Raw genomic sequence first — 26,987 nt, forward strand, 5'->3', positions numbered from 1 at the left:
ATTATGTCTTCTAGAGTGACTGTATATTCTTGTAAATATTATTGTATTTAAGACCCCTTGACTCCTAATATAAATATATGCTCCGCTGTGTAATTCTGACACAAGTCATCGTGTCTCTCATTCTCTTTCATTATCAACATGATATCTAGAGCCTAACAAGAGGCAACCCAAATGTCAAATAAACTAAAAATGTAATGATATATTCTATTCCAAAATTTATAAATAAATTGTCTGTTAATCAAAATAAAGTTACAGGTAAAAAAAAAAGAATCTGGGTTGTGGCTCATGAACCTACTATAAGGAAAGTACAAGACCAAATCACATAGGTTGAACAGTTACCAGGTCTCCACAAGTCAGACAACAACTATTTGAACATAGCCCTACCATATCTTTCGAAATTCAAAAAGGATTTATTAGATGAATGACAAATACTAAATGATAGGATCTTTGTAAAGTTGACAAGAGGACTGAGGACAAAGTCAAAAAATGCTTGACTTCCACGACATTAGTTCTCTTTGTGCTATAGCCTACAACTAGTGTCTGCAATCGTTTGTGTAGCTCTTGAGTATATAAACACTACCTAGGCCATCAAACATAGGGAAAGCATAACAAACAGTAGTACTAAAAGCACAACTATAGTATAAAACTTAAGAGGCTTAAATTCCATGAATGCATCACAGGGGATATTATACGTACTTAAGACAATTGAGTGGCTCTCTATAAAACTTAAGAGGCTTAAATTCGAAGGATCGCTGTCTGTAGAAAGTCTCAAGCTCTTTCATAAATGTTTCTCGATCCACAGGCGTGCCATACTCATCATAATCAGTCATCTATGGGTTAACGACAAGATAATTAGTCAAGCTTTTTCAAAACACAGATCCAAACACATTAAAATAGCACCCAATACCAATCCAGACTTCTTAGAGGACATTAGTCAAGCAGTTGACAGGTTCAAAACCCCATTTCACTAATGCCACAAAACCCATCCAAAAACAACATATATGAACTCAATCCTACATTTTAACACAAAAAGGCACTAGATCTGGGGGAAAAAGAGACATTACCTTGTTGTTGGTGACAAAGTCATTGACATTAATAGTAGGGAAGAGAAAAGTGCCATTCAGTTGCATTTGATAGAGCCTCTTAACTCCAGTGGTGGTTTCCTCAGAAACCCTACAAGACGCTCTTCATCTTGCGGTACCTGGTGGGATTGGTCTTCAACCCATCTCTGATGATGGTAAGCACGATCTGGAACTCAACGTTGTCAGTGGAGTTGGGGTCGAGGAGTTCATCGGTCTTCTCATAAAGTTCCTCGATCTTGATGCCTTCATGGATAAGGAAGGTAGTGTGACCATCGTCATCGACGATGAGGTTGGGTCCTCCATCGAGGCCCCAATCGAGGGCATGCTCTATGCAATAGTGGTTGCGACGTGGTCTTGGGTGGAGAAGATGCAGCAGGAGCATCGACGTGGCCCTAGGAAAGGTCATTGACCTTGTATTTGTGACCACTTGTGTGGTTTTCTCCACCATTAAAGCCATGGTTTACGCACTAAGAGAGAAGAAGAAAGAAAGAGAGAGGAGTGGCGAGGAAAGAGAGAGAGTGGAGTGGTGAAAATACTCTGGAGTCGTGGAAGGCGAAACGATGTTGATTGAGGCTAGGGGTAGAGTTTCAGCGAGAAAGGGGACACCGAGTTACGCATTTTGTTTTATTATTCCAAATGACTTAAGACAGTTTTTTTATAAAACATGTGGTAAATTTAATTATATAAAACATTCTAAGGTGGTTTTCATTAACCGTCTTAGAATGAATGTCGTAAAATGCTCTTATTGTTAAAATAATTACAAAAATTTCACCGCACAACTTTCTAAGGCGGTTCCCAAATAACCGTCGTAGAATCCCTGTCGTAAAATGCTATTTTTTTAGTAGTGATTTCTCCAAGAACATAAGGATGATGTTGGTTTAACAGAGGATGATCCAATCAACTTCTGTCAAGCTATGCACAGTTCTAACTCTCAAAATTGGATTGATTCAATGAAGGATGAGATGAAGCCTATGAATGACAATGAATTTTGGAATCTAGTCGAATTGCCTGAAGGTGTGAAACCTATTGGTTGTAAATGGATATTTAAAACCGAGAAGGATTCAAAGGATAATATCAAGAGATATAAGGCTCGTTTAGTTGCTAAAGGCTTTACTCAGAAGGAAGGCTTTACTCAGAAGGAAGGCATTGACTATAAAGAAACCTTTTCTCTAGTATCTTTAAAGGATTCTTTTGGTTAAATTGTGTAATTTTGTGTAATTTTAAGACCTCCCATTTATTGTATTAAATTATCTTGTATTTTTGGTTAAATTGATTGAAACAACATGTTGTCAAAGTAACCTCTATTGCATAAATTTATTTGATTGAATTTACATAGATGTTGCATGAAATTATTCATGTAATTTGTGCTTGGTCCAAAGGAAGACACAATTTGACAAAATAATTACATGCTTGAAATGGTAAACATGTGGTGATTATAAATAGTTTGATTTTCCATGTGAATAATGAAATGTTCAAAGACAATCATTATTTGACCGGAATAATTATCATATAAGTTTTCCATGTGAGCAATGGAGTGTCCAAATGTAACCTTTGTTTGACAGGATTTATCACCGATGTTTGATCAATGCATTAAGAGTACCACTTGTAGTTAGTCTTTTTCAATCCAAAGATTGAGGATTAATGGTGCACTAGGTATCTTGTTTGGGTCTTGAAATTTACCATAAAGATTATTTTTGCATTGCATGTTTGTTGTTCTCTTCTTTAATTATTGTTGTTGTTACTACTATGGTTTAAATTACTCATATTATATGAATCCCAAATCTGCATGTGTAAAATTTTGAGTTTGAAAAGGGAGTCCTAAGGTGATATATGAGTAATCTTGATATGTAAAACTAGAAGTAGTAAAATGCATTACGCGTTAATTGAATAGAACAAGAAACTACATGTTTTCATATCGAAAGTCTAGAAGTTTAGAGATCATTGGGTATTCTGACTTCGATTTTTCAGAATGTCTTAATAACAATCACTCTACATAAGGATGCACATTTAACCATGTTGGTGGAGTTAATATTTTGCTATGAGACATCATACTAGAATTTATGATTTCTAAATTATTGTAACCGGTTTGCCTGTTGTCACCAACATCAAGTAGCCATCAGGTGTTTATTGAGACAATATCTTAGCAGCCTTATTAAGGATTCGACCAAATAAAAATTTGTTGACATAAAGTATTTGGTTGTTAAATAAAGAATCCAGAAAATATAGATTTGCATAGAACATATAGGAACTCATTCCATCTTAGTTGATCCACTTACTAAAGGTATGACACTAATGTTTTTTTTTTCACAAGCACACTGCTCATATGGGTATAATTCCTGACAGTACCTTAGTTTAGTGGGAGTCTTACTCATGTTCTATATCTTACGGTTTGCAAACATTTTGTTATTTGTATTTTCTGCAGAAATTAAGTTGAAGTTTATCATTTCATTATAAGTTTGTTTGTGTGCAATATTTGTATTGCATTTTGGATTGATCTCTATAAATAATAAAGTTTGGACTAGTTGGAAATAGACATGATTAAGATCACATTGTATGTAATTTCCATGCCGCTTATCTATATTTGATCTATGCCATCGAGTATGAGTAACAGTGGTGATCATTGTCACTTAGTCAAGCTAAATTGTGATGAAAACTGCAGTGGTTTCCTGTTGCTATATGAGATGGACCAGATTGTATAAAAGGAGTCTAAAAGTAAATAACATACGGTTGCGTGCCTAAAGAATTTTGTGATATAAATGTCTAAGGTTAATATGAAGCTCAAGTGGGAGATTGTTAGGAATTTGATAATTCCTAATTAATTAATATGGGCAGCATATTATATTATAACATTTATATTAGTTATTTACATTTAAATGGGTTCAATATAAAGTGATCTATTTAAGTGAGCCCATTAGACTACCAGAAAATTGATATAGGCTTAATGAGCGGAAACTAGTTTGGCCCATTAGGGGATAATGGGAACTCTAATAGGTTTAAAACATAAGGCATGGTTATGGTCCCTAATACACCAAATCAATAAATAGTTTTTCCTCTCCCCATCTGAAGAGAAAACGAAGGTCCCATAAGGAAGAAGGTGATTTGGTTGAGGAAGGTCATTAAACCAGTTATTTGTGACCACTGTCAGATTCCGCTGCGTGTTAATCAAGCTCCATGGATCCATGTATTCCTTAAAACCTCTTGATAATCTGACATAATGTGTTATGGTGCTCATTTGGTATTTTATAAGGTTTATTGAAAATCCCAACAAAAGAGCGATGAACACTAAACCAAAAATGCAAGACCATATTTCGTATGAAGAACTTCGAACCCTAAATGAGAGCTGGAGGTTGGGCAATCGTGTTTTGGCATAGCAAAGGGTCTACACTATTGAGTTTCAATTAAAAAAAATAATATTATATTATAAAGCCTGTTAAACTAAAAAAAAGAAAAAAACATATAAATACATAAACATATACAATTTACACACAAACCATTGTCATAAAGTATTTAAAAATATAATTAAATAAATATTTTTGGATAATTTCAAAATGATTAATAATTTATTTTTTGTTATATTGACTATGTATTAAAATTAATCATTTTATCATATTTAATAGTTATTAAATGATGATGATATAATTGGATTCCTTAAATAAGTTAATTAAGATTTGATTCTTGACTGTAATATAAAAAAGTTTTATTGAGAGAATAAAATTCGTTTTGACCATTTCAATACTTCAACATGTTAGTCCTAAATTCTTAGCTTAGTGTACACACAAAACAATAATCATACACAAGATACACAATAAAAATGTGAATTTATAAAAAATTTAAATTCTACTGTAAGTTTTTTAAGTAATTATTTCATGTAATTTCTCATTTATTGGTGATTTAGTAATTATTTAGATATTTTCGTATTAATACATACATAAGTTTAGTCAAATTTCACATTTATTTTTAATTTTTTTTACCTAACGTACTTTTTTATTGAACCTAAAGTACTTATGTATGGTGTTTTTTTTAATGACTATAACAATGAAATTTGAAAATAGGATTTTGAGTAAATTATTCAAATCCCCCATGTTAGACCAACCTATGTAATCCTATGCAAGGCATGATCTGAACAAGTATTTTTTGTATTTAATTTGTATAAATATACAATTTCTAAATATACATAAAAGTAATGTCTATTGATTTATGACCAGTTTAATTTGAATTTAGTTTACTATTAGTATAAATTTGTCTATATTATCATCTAATATTGTGTTTTATTAAAATAATTAATACTTCTCATATAATAAACAATACTTCTTGAATATTTTTTTAATAATATGATTAATAATGAATAAAAAGTTTATATTGAAAGTAAATTAATTTCTTTTGAAGTCAAAGTAGATTCAAATAAAATCTTAATATAATTAATTTCAATACTCACACTCTCTGGACTTTTTTCAAATTACATATAACATCACTCTTTTTTCAATCCCTATACTAATCCTATATTTAAAAATATTAGGTTGAAATTCTCTTTTATGTTACACTAAAACTCTCTTTTGATGTTTGAAAATATTACTCTTAGACCTCTTTATAGATTAAACTAACACTTCTTACAAAGAAAATTATTATGGTGATTAAAAAAAGCTGATTGTTTATATAATTTTTCGAAACCACGGATAGTTAAGGCAATTTACTCATTTTTTTATGACAAAAATGAATTAAAATTAATTTTTGTTTTGACGAATGATTTCACCTCTTTTTGTTTGTCTTTTTTTTTTCTCTTTCTTCTACCATCTTCGCATTTTCAGCTTGCATTACATTGGACAAAAGAAAGCAAAGAAAAAGTCAAGATTTATTATTATGGTTCCTCTCTTTTCTCATGAATCCCACACCGTCTTCGCGTCTTCAGTTACGTTTGATAAAAGAAAGCAAGAAAAAACCAAAACTAATTTATTATCATCCTTTATTATAGTTTCAATTTTCCACTTCTCATATCTCGCATTTATGGGGTTCCACTTCCACTTTCTGATATGTTTTACTGACCAAAGTTCAAAATGTACTACCAAGCTTCCAAAATAGAACATTAATTAAATCATTTAAGAAACATTAATTCATTATACTACTTTTGCTCCAAAAGAGAAAACAAATACACTTTTAGTTTCTAGGTTCTATTCTAGTAGACTCGGTATACCACCATGCCCCATCGTAGTTTTAATCTCCACCGTTCATGTTTTAATCAACGGCTTAATCTCCACCGTTCATGTTTTAATCAACGGCTGTTGACTAATGATTATGGTCAACACTAAAACATGGGCTTAGTAAATCTTAACTCAGAATCCGGTTTTTAACAAGCGTAGCTAAATCTTTACCTCTCTCTTCGTCAAGATCATTCAAACAATTTCAACCGTCCCCTGAATATGCTCAACTTTTCAAAGTGGGAAAGTAAATTACATATAGCTAAAGAGACAAATTACATTGAATAATTGTCTTAAATGCCTTGTAAAAAAAAACAAACTGTCTTGAATGAAATTTCCACTTTCATCTGACTCCTTTTATAATGTCGGTGGAGGAGACAGAGATAAGAAGAAAAAAGTAAAGTCGAGGTCTCAATTTTCATATATAAGTATGAATTGAATAAAAAAGTATATAAGTATCAATTAATTATTCTAATTTAAAAAAAGCTTACACTATTTTTTTGTTTGTATTTGATGGTTATAGTTATATAAATTTTGTAAACAGGATATCAAAGGAAAGAGTTTATGATTTGTATGATTTGATTTTAATATTAAGAATTGAAAACATTTAAAGCATTTTTTTAATTTCTTTTTTTTTAAAAAAAACAGCCTAAAACTCTTTATAGTAGTTATCTAGAGGTGGAAGATAATGCAAGAATACAATTTTTGAAACCAATAGAACTGTCTAAATATTTATTTAAGTCGGTCTTTCTTTTTGAAAAAAAAAAAAGTTGCTGCATTAGGATAGTTATTTCGGAAAGATTAGATTTTGTTGAGCCAAGAGTCACAACTCATGAGCCACTTACAAAGTGTAACAATTTTTCAAAACGTTTACAATAGAAAATGGCAACTGATATATAAAAAAATACCAAATGTTAATTAATTTCAAATACAAAAATGATTAATTATCAAATACTTGACTAATTAGAAATAATTAATAATATAAATTAAATATTTATCAACCATTACTGTTTTCACATCAATATCGATCCTTTATAACAATAAATGGAATGTTATTAATATACATCTTTGAACAGATTTTCAAAATACAATAATTACATTGTTTTTCATTTAGTATCATAAATATATTTTATGAGATATAATATTAAGGTCGGCCTAATTCTTAAGTTTAAATTTTACTTTTCATTATATATATATATATATATATATATATATATATATATATTATGAAAAATATTCAAATTTTAAACATTTATAACATGGTAAAATCATGTCTCCATCAAGAATTTTTTGCATATAAAATTTAAATATAAAACTAATCACATATTAATATGTAATATATATTTATTCAATATACAAATGCATTAATATTACATTAAATATAACGAATGTCATGTTTTTAGCCATCAAGTACTATTTTTTATGAGTATATAAAAGTAGTTAAGGAAGTAGTAATTCTAATCAACCAAATAAAATTATCATACTATGATAATATAATTATTATAAAAGATAAAATTATTTTCTTTTAAGTATTTAACAAAACTATTATTATAATTAGAGTCAAAAGTATTTATTTATTATTACATCATATATCAGTTAATGCAAGCAGTCGGTAATTTACTTCTCAAATTTCACATTTATTATCATTCCACACAGTATAATAAATACTGTTAAATATAATAGGTTAAATTAGTATTTTGTTTCTCTATTTTATTATTTAGGTTGAATTTGATCATTTAACTTTTTAGATTTAATTTGATCTTTTAATTTTTTAAATGGATTAAGTTTGGTTCTTCGGTGTAAATTATATATCACATTTTGTAATGGTTCAAAACCGTCACTAAATGGTTTAAAACCGTTACAAAATATATATTTTCTAAAAAATGAATCAATTTTAAAAATTAAATAACCAAATTAAACAAAAAATAAGAGTACAAAATTGAACCTAAATAATAAATTAGAGAACTAAAATACTTATTTAACCAATATAATAACTAGACTACCAAACAAAGCAATTTTTTTGTTTTATTGGCAAATGCAAGACAAGTGCAGCTAAACTCAAATGTAGAGAAACGTCTCTCACTGACACACCCTTATGACCTCATTCAAACCCTAGTGGTAGCTACATAAATTTAACCCAAAACACTGTCCTTTTAGAAAACAAGACGAAACAAAGCGAGAAAAGAAATACACACTCAAATGGCATCGTTGCAAGCCATGATGGTGTTCATGACAAGCCGTGACCCCCTACCATAAAAATCTCCCTCATTGCTTCTTCACTTTCTCTTGCACTCTCTCGTTTTCTTTTGCTCTCTAAAACGCACCATTCTCTTTGTTTCTTCTTCTTCTTCTTCTTCTTCTTTGCCATGACTTTGCCCATCGAGCTCCAACAACATTTTAAGTGATTACTTGCTTTCTCTTTGTTTCACTCTCTCCAATTCTAAAACTCTTTCAATCTCTGCATTGAAATGCTATTTTTTTTGCAGGAGTACAATTTGTTTCAATGGAAGCAATTCTCACTAGGAAATGGATCCGAACGTCATTGAGATTCCACCTCCGACTGCAAACAATAACAACACTTGTAATTCAATTAAACAAAAAGAGGTATATATCTCACTATCCTCACCTCATTAATCTTTTTTTAATTCAATATTTTCTTTTTTCAAGTTGAGTTTTGATTGATTTTTTTTGTTTTTAAACCTTTTGTTTTTTTTTTTTGTTTTAATTTGTGGTCTGGGGGATGATTGTGTTTTGATTGATCAATTTGGATTTTGGTTAATTTTTTGTTTTTTTAAAGGCTTTTTTTATGTCATCATGGCATGCATTTGTGGAGTTTGAGGTTTCAGGATTTGCAAGTTATGAGCTTAATTTTCTGGGTTGGTGTTTTTAGGTGAGGGATTAAAAGTGATCGGAAATTCACTAAGGGGATAGCATTTTCATTGCAACATTGTAAAAAAAAAATTCAAAGTTGCATTTTTGTCCCTCACTTTTTTCTAGTTTCATAAAACAAATTTGCACTGGTCTTTTAAATTGTATCTGATAGACTAAATTGGTCATTTCGTTAGATTTTACACTAACAGTGTTGATTTGGGTTGTGGCAAACATGTGACATGTCCATGCAAGTCGTCAACTTAGTGTAATAAATCGATGAGAGGATTAATTTGGTCTAAAAAAAAAGTTTAAATTAGATTTTTCTCCTTAAATTAATTTTTTTATTTGGGTTTAATTTTGTCCTTTAATTTTTAAAATTAATTCAATTTAGTTCTACAGTATTAAGAAATTGTATTTTGTGAAGTTTTAAAGTCGCCGCTATGTGGTTTAATTTTGACGACAATACTAAATTGAATTGATTTTAAAAATTAAAGGATCAAATTGATGAACCTGAAAAAATTAGAGTATCAAATTGAAACTAAGCAATCAATTACATGATAAAAAAAAATTAATTTAACCAAAAAAATAAGTTAAGAAAACACTTGTATTTTTTCCATTTTTTTAAAAAAATTATTTAATATCCTTTTGATATATTAACTTCGGATCTTTTAAAATGATTACACTGTTGTTACCAAGTTTCGGAATTTTTGGTACATTGGTTGGCGAGTTAGCTATGATTGGGTATCATATCATTGTAGTCGTGATCATATCTTTTCAAGTTTATTTTTGGTTATGTGTCCGAAAAACAAAAATCGCAAGAATTTTGACAGAATTATGCTATTGTTGGAAGGAATAAAGTGGTTTGGATCCTCAACAATTCAAGAATTGACAAGCATGTCAATTAATTTTACAAAATAAAATTATATTTAAAATTGGGTTGTTTTAAGTTGGTAACACTAAGTAGGCTTAACACTAATCAGTTGTTAATATCTCGTGTTTGTAATTTCTAATCGTGTAGTGTTTCTTCTCCAATTGTATCATTGCTGGGAATGTGTTGTTTTGTTGAATTGCTTATTAATGGTTTTTGGTCTTCAACATAATTTTGATAAGTGCTGCTTGCTTTCTTAATTTTGGCTGGGAGATAATTCAGATTAACTCAATTGATTGGATTACATCATTACATTTCAAATGATGTCTCCGGGAGCTTTATGTTTTTCTTGCTCAGACTTGTATATTAATTGTATTATACTTTTGTAGGCCATTTTTCATCATGGGGTGATCAACACAGACAAAGACAATGATTCTACCAAGTTAATATTATTTGGTCAGAAAGTTGGCAAGGGGAAAGCGATTCAGACCACCCATCAAAACATGGTAAACGATCTATTGTTTCATACAGATTGTTGATTTTATCTTTTCGATCATATTAAAAGACTGTAACATTTTGCCTAAAATCATTTTCAGGAAATGTGTGAGGATGTGATGGGTAAATCTAGATGGACTTATGGTCATAGTTCTAGTTCTGAGAGCTCAAATGATGAAGAAAATGATGACAATTGCTTTGATTTTTTTTCAAAAGATTATATGACATCTCAGCCTTCATTTTCATTAGAGCCTACTATTAAGGACCCTTCTGGAGTACAATACTCTCAAACTCCCCTGAGTAAGAAGAAATCAAATGGCTCACAACAAAGGAGGCGGAAGTTAAAGTTGCCATGGGAAATGGGGTCATCTAAATCTTTTGAGAGTGAGAAGAAGCCTAACATTTGTTATTCTTCTAACCATGAATTTGTAAACAATTTTGAGGCCAAGAAACTGCCGCTTGCAGGTGGAACACCACATTGGGGACTGCCACCTGCAGATGGGGCACCGGATAAGGGATTGTTGTTTGTTGGTGGGGCACCAGAATGGGAATTTTCACATGTGGGTGGAATACCATATTGGGGACTGCTTCCTGCAGGTGGTGCAAGCGGGACTCCGCTTGAGACACCACAATGGGGACTGTCGCCTGCAGGGGGCGGAACACCAAAATGGAGATTGTCGCATGTAGGTGGAACACCACATTGGGGACTACAACCTGCAGGGAGTAGGGCACCAAAATGGGGATTATCGCATATAGGTGGAACATCACATTGGGGACTACCACCTGCAGGTGGTATAGGTGGGACTCCTCTTGAGACACCACAATGGGGACTACCGCCTGCAGGGGGTGGAACATCAGAATGGGGATTGTCGCATGTAGGTGGAACACCACATTGGGGACTACAACCTGTAAGGAGTGGGGCACCAGAATGGGGATTACCGCATATAGGTGGAACATCACATTGGGGACTGCCACCTGCTGGGGGTGGGACACCAAAATGGGAATTATCACATGTAGGTGGAACACAACATTGGGGATTGTTACATGCAAGTGGTGTAGACGGGACACCACCTGCAGGTGGGGCACCAGAATGGGGATTGTCACATATAAGTGGAACACCACATTGGGGACTGTCACCTGCAAGTGGTGTAGGCGGGACACCGCTTGCAGGTGGGGCACCAAATTGGGGACAAGCTAGAGTTTCAATGATGACAATTTACAATCCATATCATTCAAATTTTGTTGGACCTGCATATCATCATCCAGGATCTAAATCTATTAATCAGATGTGGTCGACGAATGCTTATAATTTGCAGGCATTCCCTAATTATAATTATTATTATCCATATGATTATAATTATACAGCTCCCTTTGCTCATCATTTTCATGTCCCTCCTGGGCCATTGATTCATAACTCTTGGGTTTATAATTCTGTGGGAGATGGAAATAATGAGGCAACTGCCAATAATACTATTGCTACAATATCTGATGAAGCTAGAGGGGAAATTTTGAGGAAATTTCGAAGCTTTAAACAATTTGACGTTATTGAAGACGTTTCAGACCATCACTTTGTTCATGCCAACTCTTCCATGGAACAGGTAACCTTTTAATGCAGTTTTTTTCCTCCAGTTTTGATCTTAATTATTTAGGTTTACTGTTAATTTATTTCCTGAATAACATTCAAAGCATTGGGCTAAAAGAATCCAGGGAGAGTGGAAGTCATTGGAGAAGGATTTACCAGGTGAGAGTTAGTTTGATTAGTATTCATGTTATAAATTGGCTAAAATATTTTCCTTATCCGTCTCACTTTTTGTATTTGATTAAATTGATTTCTTTTTCAAGCCAATAGATCTGTACTGTATGATTGTATCCATGATTGTTATTAATATGCTAAGGGGATACTACCAAAAGACTAGCTATGGATGCATTATTTTTAATATATATCCATATGAAACAATGTTCATGAATCATTCCCTTTGTGGAGTCAAGATACTTGGTCTGAAACTAGAAGTTAGAAATGGCTGTAAATTATGTTTTGAATATCATAATGAGCAATGTGCAACAGGCTTTTCGAGAAATCCCTTGTTGCTTTGAGACCTAATTTTATCTTGAACAGATTCAATATTTGTCAGAGTTTATGAATCGAGAATAGATCTTCTAAGGGCCGTGATTATTGGAGCAGAGGGAACACCTTATCATGATGGCCTTTTCTTTTTTGATGTTTTCTTCCCGAGTGGCTATTCGCATGTACCTCCAGTATGTGGTTGAGGATACTATATCTGAATTGAACATTAATTATTTTCATGTTCACTATGCTTTTTTTTTTCAAGTCTAACTCAAGGGTCATTTTTTAATGCAGCAAGTTCACTACCATTCTGGCGGGCTTAGGCTCAACCCAAATTTATATAGTAGTGGAAAAGTTTGTCTTAGTCTTCTTAACACCTGGACCGGCCATCAAAATGAGCAGTGGATTCCAGGTGTTTCAACAATTTTACAGGTTCTCGTCTTTATACAGGGTCTAATCTTGGTTGCGAAGCCTTTCTTTAATGAGCCTGGATATGCACATTTAAGCAATTCACAATATGGTGAAATTAGTTCTTTGAAGTACAATGAGGACACATTCATCCTATCATTGAGGACAATGATATACATAATGAGAAGGCCTCCAAAGGTTTGATTCTTGAACTACCAAACAAAGTATATTGTTTGAAATAGTGTTCTTTGTCATATTCACTCATACCTTATTGCACACTGTTGGAATATCTTATCATGTAGTGAAGCCATATTTCATGCATTGCATCAGTTTATTCCATGGTTATTTGGAAAGAATATGGAGCATCAGTGTATGATATGTATCAATTCAAAATTGCATGCTAAATGTTTCTTGTCATCTGTATGTTGACACTCTAGTTTATCTTATATCCTTCTACTCTCCTCAGTTTTTCACCTAAGATTTTCTTATAATTATGTGGTAAGATATATTTACTGCTGTTATGAATGAAGTATTAATTTATCATGCAAATCCTTGGAAATAAATGAATAGTAAATAGGAAGCCGTGAATTTCTTTATTTGTGTGTGTATGTATTTTTGTAAATTATTTGTAACTTCTGTTCTTTTGGGGTAAAAAAAATTGACCATTTAGGTGTTTTTTTTTTTTTGGTTTCAGAATTTCAAGGACTTTGTTGCTGGGAACTTTTGCAGCCGAGCTCATGATATTCTGGTGGCATGCAAGGCATACATTGATGGTGCTCAAGTTGGTTGTGTGGTCAAAGGTGGGGCACAAGATGTTGATCAAGGTGGCAGTAGCAGCTCAGTCCAGTTTAGGACATCTTTAGCTGCATTTGTGAATATGCTTGTTAATGAGTTTACACAAGTTGGAGCTAAGGATTGTGACAAAGTCTTTCCATTAACTGCTGTGGGAAATTCGTCCAATGAAATGCTAAAAACAGTGGGAAATCCATCCGGTGTAAAGCTGACAGCAGTGGGAAATATGTCAGGTGAAATGGTGGCAGCAGTGGGAAATGCGTCCGATGAAATGCTTGTTGCTGCTGCAGCAATTCCTTGATCAACCAAATGTTGAGACTTGATAAAGGCTTATATTAATTGCATTTAGTTTATACAGGCTTAAAACATATGTTTCATGTTATATTGAACTCATCATAGATTATATTCTCTTGAATAATGTCTGCCCTTTATCTTGAAATACTGTATATAATTGCAGATGAATATGTTTAATCCATAGGAGGGCATAAGATCCCTGCTCATTTTTAATCTGGCTTATGTGTTTCATTGGTTATGTTGGGGAGCCTGCACATGAAATGGCCGGGCTAGTTGATAATTGTTTGTTCATATAGTCATTCCATTAAGAAATCAAGTTGTGCCATGCATATTTTAGTAGTTTGTTTGAAGCGTTTTAATTTTAAATTATGTATTGTTGAGGAGAAAAGTGCAATGGCTGCTACAATCTTTACCGCAAAGAAATGTTCAGAAGGTGCAATCAGAAGATCTCCCTTGCTTTGACATTTTCATGGGTGAATAGATAGTAATTTCATTTTTTTGAAAGAAAATAGACGTGGATTTAGGGCTTGTTTGAGAACTATTTTTAAAAGTGTTACCATGCAAAAAACAAAAATATTCTCTGTTAGAAATTTTTTTGAAGGTAATAATTTTACAAAATAGTTTTGAATAACAAAAAAGAATGGAAAATAATCAAATAGTTCCTTAGTTTTTTTTTTCTTTTAATTATAGAGAACAATATTATTTTGGTATTTTAAAGGGAATTAGCTTTAATTTAATTTAATCTTCAATAGTTCGGAGTGATATTAATTGAATAATTGAAATGGGTGTTTGTTGAAACTTTTAACAAAAAGTCGGTCTAACTATTTTGTTCATGCACAATAAGGAGTAATATATTTTTTAATATTTTTTTTGTTGAATGAATATTATTATTAACAAGCAAATCTAGAAAACTCTAGGAGGGAAAGCAAATACCAGCAAAATCTACTATTAGAGCATTACAAATGAGTTGCGGAGCAAATTCAAAAATATGAAAACGAGTAGCCAAATACATCTCATGATCTGCAAGAAGATCAACAACTTGATTTGATTCCCTCAAAATGTATCTCCAATATATTCTGCCTTCATAGTTATGAACACTATGAATTTCTTGTATCAGCGATAAGCAAGAATGTGTAACACATTTGTCAACAGGTTGATTGCTACCAAAGAATTGGAGTAAACAAAAATGTTCCTGAATCCTCTCTGCCAAGCTATAGTTAATACATGCCTTCATATATAGTATGATTTTTAATTTGCTAATTCTTAGGTAAGTTTCTTAATTCTTGTATTTACTTTAAAAATCATATCAATAAAATTCCTAGGTATTGTAAGCTTATTATTGTTAGGGTTTCGTCTGTAATGGTTGGCTAAATACCCTTGTTGGGGATTTCTAATGAACAGTCGATGTAATTATTTTCATATCTAATTGATTTTGTTTCTTGTGTTCAATGCTTCTTCCAGTGCTTAAATTTTGTATGCTCTTGGTCTGATCAACCATTTGTGTGCCTAGTTAGGTGATTTTAACATTGGGAAATGTATTGTTTCCTTAGAACTTGAATGAAGCAGAATTGAAACTTAGTCTTACAAGAGGGATCTGCAGATTAAGTTTTGGTTTTAAGTATGTTGTTACAATAATGTTGTTTGGTCTAAGTCTAGTCCAACAAGAGGGATCTGAGGACAAAGCTTAGGCTAAATTAGCCTAAACTTTTGTAAGCTATTTAAGCTAAGTCTAGTGCAACAAGAGGGATCTGAGGATGAAGCTTAGTTTAAGTTAGTCTAAACCTAGGAGGGCTGTCTAAATTGAGCCTAGTCCAATAAGAGGAATCTGAGGACGAAGCTTGGATTGATTCAGTCCAACTTGGGATCGAGGTTTAGTAATTTAGGCTACAACATAGAACACAAAAGCATGATTGATTAGAGAAACATCCTTATATGCATCAGCTGGTCTGTTAGAAAGACCCAACACTTCTACCTACTGCTCTTAATTTTACTTACTTGCATTTTTACTGTTTTTATCCTAGACCTAGTTTAATTATGTTTTAAATCATCAATTATCAATGTTTCTTTCAACAATGCCTTATTTCTGAATTTAACCCGGTCTTAGACTAGTTTCCCTGAGTTTGATACTCGAATTCATCTGTTTTAATTTTTAAATACTTGACGATCCGGTGTGCTTTCCGAAAAACCAGATTTCCCTTGAATATATTTGTAGGAAGAAAAAGTGGAACAAAAAGTAACCACAGGGGAAGTCCAGCAGAAAGTCAAGAAAGGAAATAAATGGCAAGTTAGATGTGGAGACAAGCTATGGAAGCAAATGGCTTAAGTAATAGTAGGATGGATTATATGGAATGTAACTTTAGCAAGTGCATCAATCATAACGTACAGGTGAAAAGTAGAAACCATACCTTACCACAAGTCACATGGTTTAAGTATGTTGGGTCAATCATACAAAACACGATGAAGAAATAGAAGGGGATGTAAACAATGGGATTCAAGTAGAGTGGAGGAAATAGAAGGGTTTCTTGAATGTTATTTGTGACAAAATTACATTGCTCAAGCTTAAGGGAACAACAAATAAGTTGTTACTAGAAATTAAGGAGCAAATTTCCTGCTATTGACGAGGTCGTCCTTTACATGGCTAGTTAATTAGCCTAAATAATTGTTGTTGCTAATCTTATAAAATAATCATAATCTCGCATAGCTCATAGATCTAATATGTTTTTGAAGGTATTATGATATGTTTTTTTTCTCTGAGGCTGTAAGAATGCATGCTTTGCATAATTTAGATATACTCAAACATCTATTTAATTAATATTTGATTATGTTATGAATTTTTAGTTTTACAATGTGATGTATTTATATTTTAGTTAGTGGCTAAGTAGATTTCTAAGATGATGTAAGTTGTCTTGATTCAATAATGATTTCCTTCAATTTTGTTGTCTCCTCTCACAAAATTACTCTTCTCTGTATGAACTACTATCTTATTATTTAGTTGCAAATTTCACCTAACTTTGGTTCTTACTGCAACAACATGCCACTAAATGATGTAAGTACATGTTTGATTTGCAAGTTCTTTTAATTTTCATGGAGTTAGAATAGGAATTTCTGCATTGTACAAGTTCTGTTCCTGGGCTTATTGCCCCAGCAAGCTATTGATCTAATAGAAAATGAATACACTAAATACTAAGTTTTCATTTTTTCCTAAATGAATAACTTCTTTGGTTGAATGTATCCATAATCAGTTCAAACAAAAGTAATAGAATCAAACAAAAGTAATTGAAGAGAAATAGGTGAACTTTGCAAAATTAGGATATGTTTAGGCATACCCATGCCTTTGGTGCTTTACTTTGGTCATAAGATGGGACTTTTTGCTGCCATATTTCACAAGGAGACCAAAGGATATATGATGGGAAGCTTTGGCTTGTGCTTGATATGTAAATTGACTGTAATATAAATTATAGAGATGTTAACTGGAAATGCATAATATCTTGTGAGTAGTTTCTGAATCAAGAAGTCAAGTGCTTGAAAAGTTATCATTTCAATGATATAACTACTTATTTGTTGTCTAATAGTATGTCCAGCCTGATTAAGGGAGGGGGGAAAATAGCTAGTTAATTAGGCTAAATAATAACATATTAGATCTATGGACCACTAATTAATGCTAATTATTGAGTCCTAATTAACTTATTCATATGGTTGCCAATGGTGTGGGGTTAAACTTTCAATCTTCCTAACACCTGGCTCCAAGCAATCAAATGTGATAGCAAAATGTAGAGCAATTAGAACCAGTATTTTTTTCTCTCTTGTCCAAATGAGTGAAAAGTAGTCACTCTTCTCGCACACTGTGAAACTCATAATTAGAGGCGAATGACATTGAGATTTCCTTGAAGACCAAAGAACTAAAATGATAATTAAGTGCTCTATGCGGGCCATTTTGACATATATGGTGCAATGAAATGTGAAGGGTTTCTTTCTGGATTAACTTTATTAGCACTGCATGTCATTTTAAACTGATTATTATAAAAATAAAAAATCTTATCATGCATGTCATCTTAGTCCATGATTTTATATTGTGAATTTTAAATTATTATTTAGATTAGAATTTTAAATTATTATTTAAATTATTATTAGTGCCTGTGCAATGCATGGGCAAACTGATTAATTGTAGACTACAACAAACTATAATTTTTATACGATTCAATTTTAGGAAAGAATGATTTTATATTTTATTGTTGTGTTGCATCTGAGACTACTAATCCTGTTTCAAAAACAAGTTTTTTCGATACATTTGTATTGCAGCTATATAGAATACCATTTCTTGTTATAAACTTTCTCTATTTACAAACTGAGGGTGCTACTAAAAAGGTCGAGGAGGATTGGTTTGTTGATATTGCACATTTTGCTGAATTTCCAATGCCAGAAATCTTGCATGGAATACAAGTACCATGATCTTGTTGTTATTTCATTTGATATTTGATATATTACATTGAATTTAAGCTTCCATATACAAATTACATATAAATTTAGCCGTTGTATTAAGTTGTTTTAAAATTTTTGTGCTTATACCACACAAATGCAAAATAATTGAAGTATTAATACATGACTAATATAATTTAGCAATTGAAGACCAAAGCTAAGCTGATTGTTGAGGCTGTATTTCATATTTTGAACTATGGAAATTCGATTCATAAATTATTTTGTCATGCTGTGAGATCCATTTTTTTTAATTTACTTGTTGAAATGATACTTATCCATGTAAACATGTGTCATACCCTAATTTCGTCCGAACACCATTGTTTGTCGACATGCGATCTTTGTTTGACCACTTTAAAATGTTTAACACCCATCGCCAAGGAATCCATAAAGTTTCAGGATGTTTCGGGGAGAAACCGGCCAAAAACACGAAAATAGGACTGTATTTAGCAAAGTGGGGTGTGTGTAAATAAACTATCATATCCTAATTTTGTTCGGGGACCATACCTTCATTTCACCACTTCAAAATTTTTAATACCCATTGCCATGGAATCCGTAAAGTTCTAGGACGTTTCGAAAAGAAAACAGCCAAAAAACACAAAAGTAGGGGGTGAACTTATCAAACATGGGGGGTGCACTCAAGAAACTTCATCTACAATACATTGGAAGGTGGGGTGAACTTATCAAGTATGGGGTGCACTCCGGAATCTTCCTCAAGAAGCCTTTGGGCGGCAACCACATCCATTTTGTTAAAAAATGGCATCCGGGGCATCCAGGGCTTCCGTAATGCTTCCGTAAAATTTCTAAAAACATTGGGTAAGCATATTTCACTTAATATTGGTGAAAGGGAAGAGAAAATAGAGGAAAATCAAGTCCGAAACGCTTCTGTAAGGCTTTCTTAACTTTTCCGTAAAGTACGAAAAGGGGGGTGAACTTAGTAATTTTGCCGTTTCGAATCTGAGACTTTCAATTAATTTCTTGTTTTGTTTGCTTTCATCTTCATCTCATTCACTTTCGATTTTCTTTTCTTCCGTTTTTAACGAGCTTTTTACCGTTTATTTAAGCCGTTATCTTGCCAATTAACTGACAAAATGAATTTCAATCGATCATTTGTGTTGTAATCTTGTTTAATCACTATTAAAATAAAATCCAACCAATCGTTCACGCTGTAAGCTAAGTTAAATAAAAAAGGCAAAATTAATAATAAAATAATCAAAATATCTTTGAAAAAATAATAATAAAATAATCAAAATATCTAGAAAAAATAATAATAAAATAAAATAAAAATCAATCGGATGTTTTTTTTTGAAAGTTTCCTTGAATGAATTGACTAATAATCAAAGTAAAACTAAGGCTAAAATCAACTCACAAATCAAGCTTTATCCGCAAAAGTCACTCAAAACCGTTTTAAGGTCCAACGCCTTAAAATGACCCTCTTTGCTTTTATTGGTTAAAATGGACCATTCAAAGCTTAAAATCAACACATAACTTTATTGCTTTTGCAAGAACTACGTAGGTCTGAGTTCCTTACCACAAATTGAGGATACGTAGGAGCAAAAGCCCTGCTTTTATCGACCACCCCTTTTCAAACAAACCAAGAGATCGTTAATGGTCCAATGCCTTAACGTTTCTCTTCTTTCACAACCAAGAGATCGTTAATGGTCCAATGCCTTAACGTTTCACTCCTTTAAAAAAACCAAGAGATCATTAATGCCTTAACGTTTCTCTCCTTTCAAAAGCAAGAGATTGTTAATGGTCCAATGCCTTAACGTTTCTCTCCTTTCAAAATCAAAAAATCATTTAATGGTCCAACGCCTTAAATGACTTTTGTTCAATTAAAATTTATCTTGCAAAAAAAGATAAAAACAACTTAACAAGTGTTTACTTCTGAAAGAACTACACAGGTCTGATTTCCTCATTGCAATTGAGGAATACATAGAAGCAGGGGAAACACCCTTGTCGACCACAAAAAGATAAAAAATACAAAAATGGCCATAAAAAGCAAAAACAACATAAAAATAGAAAAAATGGGAAAATACGTAGTTTTGAAAGTCATATTGCACATTTGATTAAAGGTTGCCGTCCTTTGTGACGAACGCGTGGGGTGCTAATACCTTCCCCGTGCGTAAAAACAACTCCTGAACCTTTCATACTTAAAGTTCGTAGACCACACGTTTCGGTTTTTCTGACGTTTTCCTCGAATAAACGTTGGTGGCAACTCCGCACGCATTCCTTCCTTGGAAGACGCACCCGTGAGCCCCGCGTCGCCCTCCCGCCGAAGGGTAGGTTGCTACAGTTGGCGACTCCACTGGGGACTGTTTTTTAGATAGTTAGGCCTTCTAGTCTCGTGCAATATCATGACTTCCTCTTTTGTCGGTTTCCTTTTATTTCTCTTACGTTCTTGTATATAACTCTTTGATGCTTTTTAGTGTGTTTTTGAAATGTATGCATGAGATAGATATTTATTCATTTGATGCACACAAACACCAACACTATTTGCACACACGAGGAGTTGAAAAAAAAGGGGGGGGGGGTCGTACACCTGAGTCCATGGGAACATAGGAAGTGGAGGTAAATCTGTGGCCATTCTAAGTCTCTGACTTGCTTGATGACAGTGAAACCTCATCTAGAGTTTTTCTCTTCGATGATATATTTTCGCTGGTAGTCCCTACCGCCACAGTGTTGATATCAAGGGAATAATATCTCTAGAAACCGTTTAGGGAGATATGACCACCTTGGGAATTATCACTAAAAGCCTTTTAGTTCCTCCCGTTTAGGTCCCTAAAATAAGGGCACGAAGCAAACACGCTTCGTGCTTTTAAACACTGCCATGCATATAACCTAAATGTCATGTACGCCTTTGCTGTATGATTATTTGTGTATATTGCCATACTGTGTACATCCTTGTGTTGAGCTTTTGCGCGTCTGCATCATGTCGTCACACACGCGTTTTATGTTGGTCTCGTCTTTTCTCACAGGAAGCCGAAAGGTCCATATCACCTTCTTAACTGCACACATGGGGCACTGCGCCCCCAAATGCACAAGTAAGAAGAGATGATTTTCCAGGATCTCGTGTCCATAAATGCATTCATATCATGCATCGCATATGCATCTCTTCATGGCATCGTAATGGACATATCGTTCCTGCATTTGTCACTTATCATTTCATGCATTGCATTTTGAATAAGTCATTTCTTCACCATGCATTTGCATCTAACATGTTTTTTGCACACCTTTTATTTTCATGTTCGCTCATGCATGATCCTTGCATTTTTCTCTGCAAAACAAAGAAAGTCACGATAAAGCTCGAACAATGCATCATTCGTATACATCCATGCTTTTCATTGGTTGCATTGCTCATTGCATTCTTTCCTTGAAAACCAAAATTTAATCATTGTTATCAAAAGGGAAGAATGCACTTTATGACACCCTTACCGAATGCATGCTAGAGCTGGAGTAATGGCTGAAGTAGACGAGGTGCAAGAGCGGATGAAGGTCGACATGGAGGCCATGAAAGAACAGATGGTCACAATGATGGAGGCCATAATGAGCATGAAGAAAATAATGGAGGTCAATGCGGTTGCAGTTGCCATTGTCAGCGCTATTTCTGGGGTGGACCCGACTCCCTCATCTGGCCTCAACCTAATAAATCATCCAACCGCGGATACAGGTGACCCCCATTTTGTGCTAGTCCAGAACAAGCAGGTTTTCCCGCCATATGGTTTGCCTCCGAACTATACTCCAACCAATGAGAATGTCAATAATTCCACTCCTATACTCATTGAGAGCCAACAACCTCAATCTGATCATGCACATGTCTCTCAACCCATGGGGGAGACACATGAAATGCCCCACCACAATCTAGCTGACTTTGAGCCTTGCCTCGGATATGCCACTGAAGGGCAAGCAGTTGGTGGTATACCCCTGCAAAAAACTTTGGAGGGCCCTCAGTATCACCCACAACCACACCCCATGCATTCCACAGCGGGTAAAAACCCTCATGCTTTGGAAGAAATGGGAAAGTTGGATCATCTAGAGGAAAGGCTCAGGGCCATTGAAGGAGGCAGAGATTATGCCTTTGCTAACCTAGAAGAGTTGTTCCTAGTACCCAATATCATCACCCCTCCCAAGTTCAAGGTGCCGGACTTTGACAAGTACAAGGGGACTACTTGCCCCAAGAACCATCTAAAGATGTATTGTCGAAAGATGGGGACATACGCAAAAGATGAGGAACTGCTAATACATTTCTTCCAAGAAAGTCTTACTGGGGTAGCTGTTACCTGGTACACTAACTTGGAACCTTCCCGAGTCCATTCTTGGAAGGACCTAATGGTTGCCTTCGTTAGGCGGTATCAGTACAATTCTGATATGGCTCTGAATAGGATGCAACTACAAAACATATGCAAAATGGAGCATGAATCTTTCAAAGAATACGCCCAAAGGTGGAGAGACCTGGCAGCTAAAGTGGCACCTCCGATGACGGAGAAAGAGATGATCACAATAATAGTAGACACATTACCAGTGTTTTACTATGAAAAAATGGTGGGGTACGCACCTTCAAGCTTTGCGGATTTGGTCTTCGCCGGGGAAAGGATCGAAGCGGGTCTGAAAAGAGGCAAATTTGATTGTCCTGCTTTGATGAATGATAAAATTGGGGCGAATGAAGAGGATGAGAATGAGAAACGAACCCATGTTGTGGCTGCCATTCCTACATGGCCAAACTTCCCACTAGCCCAACAATGTCATCGCTCAGCCAATATCGGCCCTTCTCATTACCCACCACCCAGTCATCCACAAAGGCCATCCCTAAATCATCCACAAAGTTTGCTGGCCGCACATCCAATGCCAAGAGCAAACCAAAACACCAACCAAGAAATGAATTTGGCAGCGAAACAGCCTGTAGAATTCACCCCAATTCCGGTGTCCTATGCTGACTTGCTCCTATATCTACTCGATAATTCAATGGTTGCCATAACCCCAGCCAAGGTTCCTCAACCTCCATATTTAAGAGGATACGACTCGAACGCAACATGTGCTTATCATGGAGGGGCCTCGGGGCATTCCATTGAGCATTGTAGGACTCTGAAGCATAAGGTGCAAGGTCTAATTGATGCGGGCTGGCTGAAATTTGAGGAGAATCGCTTGTGAATCCTGACATTCACAAGAGATGCCAAACATGGGGCAATTTGAAGGTTGTTGCTAGATGTCTCTAATGACTCATTAGGATTTTCAAGTTTATGCCATTATTGTAAACCACAGCTACAATGCTAAATAATATGGATAAGTTTGACATCCTTGTCTCTCTTATCCTCTCACAATTACATCTTTGCTTATTCAACTTCCACTGGAATGTGAGGGCAAGCCATTGGTTTGTTTGCTCAAGCGATCTGCGCTCCTAAGCTTGGACTTCCAAGACCGTTCAATCAGAAATTACACATGCTACACATTTGTGAGGGTGCCGTAAACAATGAGTAAAGCAGAAAAGTTCAAAAAAGAAAAAGGAAAAAAGCATTTGATTGACTGTGTTTTCAAGTAAAAATATAGACATTCATGTGACCTCATTTTATCATTCCTAAAAGTTTGTCTTTCTGAGAGAGAAGTGAGTTATCAAGAATAGGAGTCATTTGACTTAATCCGTCAACTGAAAAATCCTTCAACTGTTTCTCGTCATTGAAAATCCTTTTTGAGAATCAACTGCTTCTTTCATTCTTCCTTGCTACAAGGTTGTGAAAAAAAAAACGATTGATACCTCAAAGCCCTACACTGGGGCAATAAGGGGCACCGTGCATGAGCCTTAGGCGAACCTAGGGGCAGGTCAAAAGTTCTCACCCATCGATGTTTTTAAACAAAACAAAGGGGGAGTGACAAACCTTGGGATTTCAGTGGATTGATTAAACGGATCCATTGCCGTCACTCCAAAATTGTCAAGTGAGTAAATCAAACAGGACATACACTCTGAGGGAGTTCCCAAAGAGATTTGCAAAAGATAGGATGAGGTTGCATGAATTATCACCTCTTTTAAAAAAAATCAAATCAAATCAAAATCACAAAATAGGGAAAGAATATCATGAACATTGTACAACTTTCCATGACATTGCATTGTTGCATACAAAGTCCGCATTTACCACATTTCAAGACAAAGGTTGCATGCATCTGCATCCCTACAAATCATGTTAACTGCATAGATTTCCTACATCTACTGTCCAATCATTTGATTTTGGGATGACCGGCCCTCTCGATGAGTCAATCTCTTGCTTTCTCATAAGGGTGGACCCATGGGTACTAGTACCTATTGACTTCAGAGGATTGCACGTCCTCGCCTTAAGAGGGCTGGATGCCCTTGCCTTCAGAGGACTACTCGTCCTTGACTTCAGAGGGCTACACGTCCTCGCCTTTAGAAGGCTGCACGCCCTCGTCTTCAGAGGGCTACACGTCCTCGCCTTTGGAGGGCTACACGTCCTCGACTTTAGAGGACTACACGTTCTTGACTTAAGAGGGCTACACGTCCTGTATATCTATTTAATGATGTTTTATGTGTTCCTCAGCAATGGCGCCAAAAACTTGTTCAAACCGGCAAGTGCACCGGATCACGCAAGTAGTATAAAATGGTAAGAACTGAGTATCAAACTCTTGGAAAACTTGTGTTACTTGGTAAAGCTATATTAAGTGAATAGGTGTCTAGTATGAAAGGAGATGTGTTGACTATGAACAAGTATGTAAACTAACTATTAAAAGGAAAATCACATGAGTAATGCTGTGTAAAGACAAGTAGACAACACGTTGGTCTTCCTATTAGGTGCCTGATGTTAAAAGGATATTCTCTACCTAACAATGCACATGTGTTCTATGGTGTCTCCTGAAAAGCTAAACCTTGATTCCTCATGATAGTCTAGCCTAATCTTGATCAAGCATCATCCTCAGATTCATCTTGGTGGACTAATCCTGATTCCTCATGATAGTCTAGCCTAATCCTCATGATAGTCTAGCCTAATCCTCCTGATTCCTCATGATAGTCTAGCCTAATCCTCATGATATGTATTCTCTACCTAACAATACCACATTACGACAAACATACAAACAACTAGGTTACCGTACCCCGATCCCTCGTGATAATACGATAAACTAGCCATGTCCTATCAAGTTCTAAGAATCAGACCAGTTTCCACTGTTGAATGATCCTAACAAAGCATGCATCTATGTGATTAAGGCAAAAACACATTGAAATGACATATTGATAGCACAGAGAACACATAAAACATCATTAAATAGATATACAGGTATTTACATCAAGTACCTAGAAAGAAGAACCAACATAGGATTTAGCTCTTCATAACTAGAAGCTTCCTTTACAACAAAGAGAAGAAAAAAAATGAAGGATTGAAGAAATACAAGCGGTGAGGATGTCTCCTCCACCTTTAGAACCTCACAATCACTCACAAACTCATCTCAAGCTCTCAGGACGACTTCCTCTTCAAGCTCCATTCTCTACAGGTCTTCGCACAACAAAATCTCTCAAAACTCTCGGGATTCAGACCCTTCTCTCTTTAGAATCTCTCACATGCAGAAGCTCTTCGAGAAAATGGCCAAAATCCTCTCCTATTTCTGATTTCAGGCTTAAATAGGTGGCCTTTTTGGAGCTTGCACGCTTAGTGCAACTTTGAACCGCTTAGCGCACATTAGTGAATTTCGGCTTAGTGCGCGTCTTCTGACTTAGTGGATGGACTCAAGCAGTGCGTTTAGCGGGATGAACCCTCGCTCAGCGAACATGCACAACTCATCCTTCTTTCAGATTCTTCCTCGCGCTTAGCCAAGGGAATGGTGCGCTCAGCGGATGGCTCGCTAAGCCAACAGATTGGCTTAGCGAGCAGATAAAAATCAGCACTTCATAAACTTGCCTAATTAACCAATTGAGAGGAAATGATTATTAAATACACAAAATGGGAGTACTAAATATTTATTACCTATCTTTAATCAAAAAGTAATTACAACACTACAAAATAACCATAAATTGGAGGAGTTTGATACACTTTACACAGGTTTTATACACAAAAGTTAGTCGTATTCATCGACTAACAACTCCCCCAAATTTACAGTTTTGCTTGTCCTCAAGCAAATAAAGAACAACTCACTGGTCCTCCAAGTGACAAAAACATGTAGTGACTATGTACAAAGGTGTATGCGCAAAAGTTATTGATTGCATGATAAAAGAATGAAGCAAAATGCCCTCATCACTTGTCTTTCACAAAGCATGCAGTTATTCAAAGATAAGAATAAAATGTAACCTATACAATTAGATGAAGTTAGGCATAAGACAGATATCAAGGAAAGCAGCTTAAACCATAGTTTCACGGTTTATGTTTCACTCAAGCACAAGTGTTTAAGCTATTCATTAATAACAACTAGCAAGAGGTCCAATCTTTGAACTTCATCTCATGTCATCAAGTCAG

General features: G+C 34.5%; 1 protein-coding gene and 1 pseudogene across 1 annotated transcript; one reads left to right on the forward strand and one right to left on the reverse strand.

The window, feature by feature from the left end:
- Positions 1 to 1,013: 1,013 nt before the first annotated feature.
- On the reverse strand, positions 1,014 to 1,539 carry LOC114378894 (annotated as a pseudogene).
- Positions 1,540 to 8,456: 6,917 nt separating this feature from the next.
- Positions 8,457 to 14,280, forward strand: LOC114379687. Its single transcript, XM_028338375.1, has 7 exons — positions 8,457 to 8,878; positions 10,403 to 10,519; positions 10,610 to 12,106; positions 12,195 to 12,249; positions 12,625 to 12,764; positions 12,868 to 13,179; positions 13,676 to 14,280. The coding sequence occupies exons 1-7, from the start codon at positions 8,801 to 8,803 to the stop codon at positions 14,072 to 14,074; spliced, it is 2,598 nt and encodes an 865-aa protein (XP_028194176.1). The 5' UTR covers positions 8,457 to 8,800; the 3' UTR covers positions 14,075 to 14,280.
- The last annotated feature ends 12,707 nt before the right edge of the window (positions 14,281 to 26,987 follow it).

The sequence above is a fragment of the Glycine soja genome, chromosome 12, assembly GCF_004193775.1.
Source record: "Glycine soja cultivar W05 chromosome 12, ASM419377v2, whole genome shotgun sequence".
In the NCBI taxonomy this organism is placed as follows: Eukaryota; Viridiplantae; Streptophyta; class Magnoliopsida; order Fabales; family Fabaceae; genus Glycine; species Glycine soja.

Coding starts and splice junctions, on each gene's coding strand:
- LOC114379687 (XM_028338375.1), top strand. CDS start 8,801: ATGGATCCGAACGTCATTGAGATTCCACCTCCGACTGCAAACAATAAC. Junction 8,879..10,402: donor ATTCAATTAAACAAAAAGAG/GTATATATCTCA, acceptor ATACTTTTGTAG/GCCATTTTTCATCATGGGGT. Junction 12,765..12,867: donor GCTATTCGCATGTACCTCCA/GTATGTGGTTGA, acceptor TTTTTAATGCAG/CAAGTTCACTACCATTCTGG.